The sequence below is a fragment of the Gavialis gangeticus genome, unplaced genomic scaffold (assembly GCF_001723915.1).
Source record: "Gavialis gangeticus isolate Ggan-Ray unplaced genomic scaffold, GavGan_comp1, whole genome shotgun sequence".
NCBI classification, from domain to species: domain Eukaryota; kingdom Metazoa; phylum Chordata; order Crocodylia; family Gavialidae; genus Gavialis; species Gavialis gangeticus.
Window position 1 is genome coordinate 16,294,059 of NW_017729025.1, and position 8,881 is coordinate 16,302,939.

The following is an 8,881-nucleotide window of genomic DNA, read 5'->3' on the forward strand; positions in this document are numbered from 1 at the left end:
CTGTGAATACTCCAATAGCATTAGAGTATTTTTTTAAAGCATTCAAATATTTGGAAGAGACACAAAAACACTCAAAAGCAATGAAAAGAAAACCATAAGGGAAACTTGCAAGATGAAGAAAGCAACATGTGCTCAATTAAAAGTACCCAAGAGGAACTTTACTTTACAACCATTGTACCCCCATGGCCTGAAGCAGTGCCCTAGTAACAAACACGTAGGGGGATGGGGGGGGTTGTTGGTTTTTTTTGTTTTTTAAAAACTTTTACCTGATAACATTTAATCACCTGAAACCAATATGGCACAGGAGATGAGCGATCACCCATCAACTACAGTGCTAGCAGTCTGTGAAAGACATTCAACAACAAAAAAAGGTCATTTCTGGAAATCATGAAGGAAATAAAAGCTTAATAAAATAGGTGCACGGATCACAATCAACTTGGGCCCACATACTGCCTTCATCTTTGCATAAAACTCCAACTGTTGCTCGTGGGAGTCTTGCACGTGGAACAGTGCAGGATATTGCATCTGGGTTGCAGCCAACAGTGGATCACATGGGTGCTGTTGTACTACTATGACAAGTGCTCCTTTAAGTACATCACACAGTGCAATTTTTAAGATTACATCAGCTTTTTAGTCATGTGACTAATATCACATTGTCTCATTCAATTTAAAGAAATATTCCTTCTTGGAAGTGATATATCATCTATAAAGTTTAGATATTCCCCATTCTCCCCACATTAGAGGTAACACAATATGGCAACCAGCTAGGTTCTCATTAGTTTTGCATGATTAATACGAGGAGGTCATGCTGAAGTCAAGAATATCCATGAACAGTCAACACTCACCTCATCTCTAAGTACAGGACAAGGTACCTTTTCTAATTTTACATTGTTCTGTTTCACTCCCATCAGGTAGAAAACATGGAATCATTGAGATTTCTTTCTTCCATAATAGCTCAGTTTTTTTAAATTTCTCAGTCTAGCCAGGCATACGTCTTTCTGCCCTCTCAGAACGCATGTTAACTTCAAAGGTAAAATTCACATTATCAACTTTAACTCTAATTCAAAGTAAAAACAAAAGACTGTCAAAACCACAGGGCTAAAGGGACAGTATTTGTTATAAATTTATTTAGTCTTCAGTATTTAAGCTTGCACCTTTGCTCCAGCACTTTGAAAATAAAACGTTTCACCTATGACAGTATTTGCCAAATTCACACCGAGTCCCAGTCCATATTTAAAAGAAGCTTATATTAATCCCATTAAACCATGTTGTGTTTGGTGCTTCATGACTAGTTTACTTCTGCTTTTTTCAGAATTAACAGCGTCAAGATTTTACAAAGTTGTTCAGTTTACAACATCCATATGTGCAGACCCAAGTATACAAACTGTGACCTGATAATCCTGAAACAGTCTGTAATCTGGCAATTGAACCTTTTTCTTCCCCACCCCACACCCCCTTTTTTTTGCACTTGGAAACAGTAAGACTTCAAATTCTACTGTATGTTTAAATGGTAGGAAGAAAAATATATAAGCTTGTATTTATATTGTATTTCTATCAATGGCAACAGGTCATAAAATTCATGTTTGCAACTATCACAAAGACTCAAGAACACCAAGTCAGCTTTATACTGTAAATACTGCTGGACTGATGGTTTAGGATTATCAACTCACTGTTGTCATACATCTATAACAGTTCAAAAGCATCCTGGAGAAAAATCCTGAAACACATACCTTTCGGTATATAATAATGCAACTGCATTAGCTAAATATATACTGTACATAAGTCTTATCAGCATTTTACCTACCAAAGATGTAAGATTCCACTTTTAAATACAAAGTAGATAGCCAATAATGTATACTTATAATACAGCCCTCTTTTTCTTGTTGTTTTGTTTTAAACAATTTGGTCACAATGCACCTTTGATATAAAAGCATTTTAAACTTTATTATTAATACTCAGAACATTAGGATTTCCAGAATTTTTTTTTTTCAGTAGCATTTGTAGAACCACTTTTGGTAACAAATACAGTAGTTAGGAATGAGCATCCAGTTCAGAATGCAGGAAGTATATTATCCAGAATCCTTTCCAGCTAAAACCATAGGGCTGGTGCTGCGATGAGTAATAGTACTAGAGTCACAAAAACATTACTAGAGTATGTTTTTCAGAGGCTACATCCTCTTTTGCTGGAATACTTTATAAATACATATTAAAAAGTAAGGCAACAACTCCAAACAGTCCAAACTGTTTGCTCAACTCTTTTCTCAATTAGATCCATGACCACTGGAGACCAATTTCAGGCTTGTACTGTTTAGCGTTTGTCTTTATTATTTCAAAATGGTCCAATAAAAACATAGATCTTGTAATAATTTACCTATTAGTAACAGCTCTAGTATGTGTGTCCAATAGCATGTCGCTAATACTGGTTAGGTACCGAACTCTGTACGCGTTACCACTGCCCATTTTCAAAGGATTCGAGAGACTAGTTTAGATTTGCAATAAATTGATGCATGAATCCAAAATCCCCTTCCCCTATGTTGATCACCTCTTTGTGTTTGCTCAATGTTCAAATCAAAGGAGCACCAGTGCTTGACTGGTACTAGAAAATGTTTGCACCAGTAAACAAAACTTTATTAGGGACCTATATTTTCCATGGCCCTGATCTGCATGGACATTCAACTCATGAAGATGTGCAAAAGGAAAAAAAAAAATGTCAATATTACAGTAAAGTTATCCAGAGAAGGAGGATGTTACACAAACTCATAAGGAAATGACAGTCTTTTTTTTTCTCTTTTACTATAAATACATTTAACAGTTTAGCAGAAAGACAAGCTAAATTTAAGATTGTTCACATCTGAAAGTTGTATCATACTCTCTGCTAATGATAAATAAGGAACAAAGTCCTGACAATGGAATTCTGACATAGCAATTTTCATCAACAGATCTTAGAAGACTGGTTTTAAAGAAGGGTTAAAACAATTATTATGTTTGCAAAGTTCTGAGAAGTCCATCTGCTGTCCAAACTTTGGATTAAAGTCCTTATTATTCCTTTACTTAGAGACAGGTATATACAGTGCTGTTGTAATAATGAAACAAATGTGAAATCTACTGTAAAGTTGCACAATACAGAAAACTGTTGCTCCATCTTCTACTACATAAATGTGTGACTCCACAGGTTAATAATGTTGTTTTGTTTCTTTTGTTAAGTTGGAATAATTCCATCACGTCTAAGACCTCGCTTTAATTCCAAATCCTCCAGTTTTTTCCAAAGTTCTTCACGTTCCTTTTCCTTCTTCTTCTCACTGGCAGATGAAATAAAATGAAGTGTTAACAGCCAGGAAAATATAACAACATTTCTCAAAAAATTACTCTGATGCAAACTACCAGCACTAATTTTCTCAATGTTCACACATTTTTCCTACTTATTTTTGGTTTTGTTTTGGTTTTTTTAAGCCACAATTTCTGGGTTTTGTTGCATACATCACAACAACTGAAAAATACAGAAACAGAATAAAATTTAAGCTAAAGGCTAAAAAACTTTATGTATTATAAAGTTATTTATAATCTAAGGCTAAACAACTTTTTAAAGTACAGTCAGCCATCTTATAAAAGTAGTTAAAATCCACTCAAATGATTTTAAAATATTTTTTCTGAATCAAGTGTATAACATTTACAAATAACACATACTTTTAGGGCCAAGTTCTATTCAGTAATTTTCAACTTTGTGTATGGAGTTAATACAGATGTCTTTTCTCTCTTGCATTCCATAATGTTAAAGTCACCCTATTTTCCAGAACGAGTCTTCCATTACTATTTTAGGAGTAGACCGACTTTAGTACTGCTCCACTTGCATGCAGGCATCAGCTAGTTCAAGTCAACTTGCAGGATCTGTACCTTTAGTCTATGCTTTTGTTTCTTTCATCCAGCCATATCCCTAAAAATAATCCGTGCAGTGACTGCCTGAACAGATTGCCCTGGAGGATCTGATGGAATTAAACAACTAATGTAGGAATTTCTTAAGTTCATTACTGTCTCGAAGTGCCGTCTCTGCTGCTGATGCTACAAGATGCAGAGAGCTTCCCACCTCTTTTTTTAGTCACCTTACAGGGCATGAATGACTGAGAGCTAAGGATGTTGAATCTCAACTTGCCTGACAACATTTCTAAAAAAATTCCAGTGATTTTAAAGTTTTATTCTTATTCATCTTGCTTCGTGCAGACTGAAAATATTTGGTCATAGAGCAGTTATTTTGGCTCATCTATTTATGTATCTAATTTTCCTGGAATCACTTTGACTTGAATACATACACACAACAATTCATAAATAATGTTTTTTCTTGAGCATCTATTTTATCCTTAATTTCTATTTCTATTACATACAGCTCACAAAACATATTCAAAATAAACCATAAGAAAAGGTGAAATGACCTACAACTTACCTGATAACTATCATCTAATCCTTGTACTCCACATGGTCCTCTTACTAAAAGCAGTCCAGTAGTTTATCTCCTTCCTTCTTAATTCACACATGCTTGAACACTTATCCTCACTGATACTGAAAACTGCTCTGTGAAGCTTTCTTGTAACAACCATACTGCTTTTATTTTTACAAATTTTGTTCTAATAAGGCACCCAATGGACATGTATTATCACTTATTTCTATTCTGAGGCCCTGATTCTATGAAGATTTAGGTAAGTGGATAATCCCAATAAAGACAACAATTCATCTCGCCCATTTGGGGAGGGAGGGTGTTTTACATTGGAATTTCATTCATAAGTTTTCCATATTAAGTAATGTTATTTTTTGAACTCTTTGCCGCTTTTGACTACATGACACCCTACAAATACTAATGCACTTACATCAGCACATCAAGATGTTTGAACACTATGCCATGTTTAACAGAGAAACCTAATGGTGTCGCAGAAAACAGTGACTGTTTAATCGTGAATATTAAAAAAGGTTTAATATTTCAGTTATATATTCCACTGTATACATTTCATGATACACTTACACTTTACTTTAAAATAGCAATTTGTAAATAAATGTAGTAAAAGGATCAGCACCAGCCCTATTTAAGTTAGATGCAAGCATTAACTTAATGCAAGCATCAAGCATATGCTAGGAAAATTCTTCACACAGCTTGATTAATGCACGTCACATCCTCTGCTGACAGCCTTGTGTGGGATGTGTGGAGAGCACTTCAAGCAACGACTCACTTCACTAGCAGCAGTGGCTTCTTACCACCTTGATGGATCTGACTCCTTGTTTTAGAATTCTCTGGCCTCACTGATTACAAAATATAAAATGACTGCATCGCCTGATTGGTCTATCTGATAGATTAAGCCTCATCTTAAGGCCTACAAAGAAACAATCAAGTCTCTTGTGACTTAGTGCAGCTTTAAACCCAGATCTTCAGAAATAAAATATTAATTATTTCATCTAACCAATCCATCAATTACAGATTGTAAACATAAAACTTCATGTCTGCATATCTAAAATCAAAGCAAAACACGTGGATGGTGAACTATGACTCTGGTCATTCAATAATATATCATGGCCTCCAAGAGCCTCCAGAGGCTATACTAACCTAACAAGGTTTGATGACATACAGTACCCTTCGCTTTGCTTGTGGGAACCCTGAGTCACACAAAAGGCACGACTTAAACGAGTCGGAGTTCCCGAAGTTTCCTCATTTTTTTCACCTGCCGCTTTGGATAAGCTGAAATTTTAGACAAAAGATGATGCACTATAATTGCAATATGAAGATTAAAGAATATAGACAAAACACATTTTACTAGGGTGCAACTAATGATTGTATGAATGGTGCCTCTGTTGGATCCTGCACTCTAAAGGACTCAGATATAGCAAGATCTTTCAATAAGAAAAAAAATGAAAGGGCTGAGAGGTGCCTCTCTGCTTTAAGACCATATCTAAGATAAAGCAAGCTCTTTGAATGAGTCCCATGTTGTGGTTCTCCCTCATGTCTCCCTTCTAGCCTCTAATGTGATCTTTTTGAAGTCTTTAAGCAAAGTGATATCTTTAAACCCTTGCGTTTTCTTTATTACTGAAGATCTTGATATGTTTAAGTCTTTTGGAATGTGGAGCGAAAAGGAGTTCTGTGAGGAATGTGGATTCACAAGCTACGCAACGGGTACTGTATTTCATAAGGGGAAAACAACCACCTGTACATGATATTATCTGGTATTTTGCAAGGACAAGGCTAATGAGCATGCAGGAAAAAAAATGAAGCATTGCAATCAATTATGTGTGAAATTATGCAAAGTGTAAGGAAAACAATAAGCAGCAGGCCATATGCACAGCTGACAAAAAAGCTTTAAAAAGTTACCGCTGACGATCTGACTTGTAAGTGGCTGTCAGCTCATCAAACATGGTGCTGTTCATTTCCATAAATGCCTTCAACACATTGTAGACTAAAGCCACAATAGCCCTGAAACATGAAATGAAAAGACAAAGAAAAGATGTGTGTTAGTGTCAGATGAAATAGGAGAAACCAAAAAGAACTCCCTTTACCCCAAATTTTCTTAATGGAATTAATGGAGTTGATTCTATTCTTTCAGCTATGATGATGTAATTCCTTTGACTTTATAGAAGGGGATTTTTGTACTTGTACAAGGCAAAAATCAGGCTTTTCATCACTTTTTATTGGTTAAATGGAGCAACCAATAGTTAAACCACTTTCAAGGCAGTTAAACACATATATTTGCAGACTTTTCACTATAAAGTTCAATAATTCTGAATGCAACCAAACAAGTAAAATAATTAATCTAGTTGACGCAACTGAAATGCAATAATCAAATGTGGATGGTTCATAGAAAAAAGTATCAGTAAAAGCTTGAAGACAAAAATAAGAGAAGCTAGACAACACAGCAGATCAGTGCATAATATAGGCAAAAGTGTAGTAATCTAAAACATTAGCCCCAGGATGTTTATACAGTTAAACCCGCTTTATGCTGTACATGTGTTCCTGGAAAATGGTGCATAACTCTAATTCACATAAAGGGAACCCACTTTACGATGTAACAAATAGGGATAAGTTCCAAGACCTTGACTGTACTGACCACCAGACCCATTTCTACCCCTTCTCCAAGACAATTTTGGTGTTCACCAACAGCAGACAGTACACACAAGCACAAGGTGGCGGTGAACGTTTAGTTGGTGTGAAGAAAGGGTGGTGAAGGGTCTTCAGGGTCAGACTCCACATCGCTAGTAGAACGTACAGGCAGTGTAACACCCATAGGAGAATCAACAGGCACAGAGCTCTCATCACCCTCCAACACCAGTGGGGTGGGGCTAGGGGTAATCGAGTGAAGATTCAAGAACTGGAACATCCACACAGGAGACTAGATTTTGGTGTGTATCACTCCCACAATGCCCTGCATGCAGCAGCTGGCTGCAGGCTTCCACCACATTGATTGCATAAGAGTGAATTTACCTCGCATATAATGAATTTTTGGTATAAAAAGGGTCATCACGTAAGAGCGAATTTGCACATATAAAACCCGCACAAAGCAAGGGAAACCTGTATTGTATCCAGCAAACCGTAAACATGCTCTGCAAGCCAGGTAGCAAAGAGATGAGATGTGTGCGGAACAGTTTCATGAAAACTTTCTATTAACTTCCTTATAAAATATAAATTTCAGGTTAACTGAAGAGTTGCATTTTCTTGATCATGTGACGAGCCAAATATATTCTTAAAATAGTGTGTGGTAGTAGTTTTGCCAGCAGAGAGTTTTCAGAGTAATAGTAAATAACCTGGATATCACATAGGGTAATTTAATTTGGATTTATGACATTTGATTACATTTATATAAAAGAAACTGAATCTGGAAAAGTATGTGCATCTTTAGAAGAATGTTGCTGTTGAAGAATACTCGTTATAAGAATTATGTACCTACAATGATTTATTATGACCAAGTGGTGTTTCCTGGGTAATGTATGGTCCAATTCAGTGAGCAGGTTTAGGGCATAACTGCATTAACAGAGCATCAGAAATTCTTGGTGCTTGATAGCTTTCCCTGGTAAATATCTCATTTCTATTATTTTATCGTTATAATGTATAATAAACACAAGGTTTTAAAAGAGGATAAGGTTACTTGCAGTAGTTGCTGCTATATATTCTATCATAAAAATATCTACTTTGCTTTTGTTACATAAAATTCAGGCTTTTTGCATCCTCCAGATAACTGAACTGCATTTTCTAAGCCAAGTTAAAATTTCACTGGCTTTAACCAAATGGCACCTGCTTTTGCCAGCTCAGAATTTGGCTCTTCATTATTTTCTTTATATGAATTTTTCCAAGTTAAAAAAAAAAAAAGACGTTTTAAGAAGTGGAAAGGCTCCAAAACTTACGGATTCCAGTGTTCTTTGGAAATCCTATAAAGACTGGAAAACATGATAGGAAGTATAACATTGGAGTTCTCCTCTATTAAACTCATGATGTATTCATTATTCCAATAATACAGTGCTCTTTCTGCCACCTTTGAGAAGAAAGAATAAACCAATTAAAAAAATTCAGGGACTGACATAACATGTAATATTTTGAAGTAATAACAAGCCACAGAATATATTATGCCAGAACAAATTAGTGAAAGAGTATTATTTCTGTAATGAAATTGCCGTTTTAATCAGTTGTAGAACTTGCACTAATGTAAGATACAGGGGTGTGTGAAGCAGTCCACATTCAATTCTGACTTTGCCCGATTTGGGGGACAGCAATTTGATTAGTTGATTCAGATCACTGTCCCGATCCGATATGGCCAAATCTGAAGATTTGATTCTGATTCAGAGAATCAGCGATTTGGCCATAGACAGCTTTGCTTTTTCTACATACCTCAAGGTACCAGAAGTGGCTCGTGAATGCTGC

At 35.8% G+C, this 8,881-nt stretch overlaps 1 protein-coding gene across 4 annotated transcripts in view; it reads right to left on the reverse strand.

Annotated features, from left to right (window-relative positions):
- Nucleotides 1-232: 232 nt before the first annotated feature.
- PPP2R5E (protein phosphatase 2 regulatory subunit B'epsilon) overlaps nt 233-8,881 on the reverse strand; it is a 135,564-nt gene continuing 126,915 nt past the window's right edge. For 2 of the 4 annotated variants that reach the window (XM_019518440.1, XM_019518439.1), the window contains exons 12-15: nt 8,368-8,495; nt 6,344-6,445; nt 5,585-5,716; nt 233-3,299 (exon numbers count right to left, since the gene is read on the reverse strand). In XM_019518440.1, coding sequence (XP_019373985.1) covers nt 3,200-3,299; nt 5,585-5,716; nt 6,344-6,445; nt 8,368-8,495 — 462 coding nt within the window. In that variant the 3' untranslated portion in view covers nt 233-3,199. The remainder of the gene's footprint in view (nt 3,300-5,584; nt 5,717-6,343; nt 6,446-8,367; nt 8,496-8,881) is intronic. The other 2 variants (XM_019518442.1, XM_019518441.1) reach the window with 2 other exon arrangements.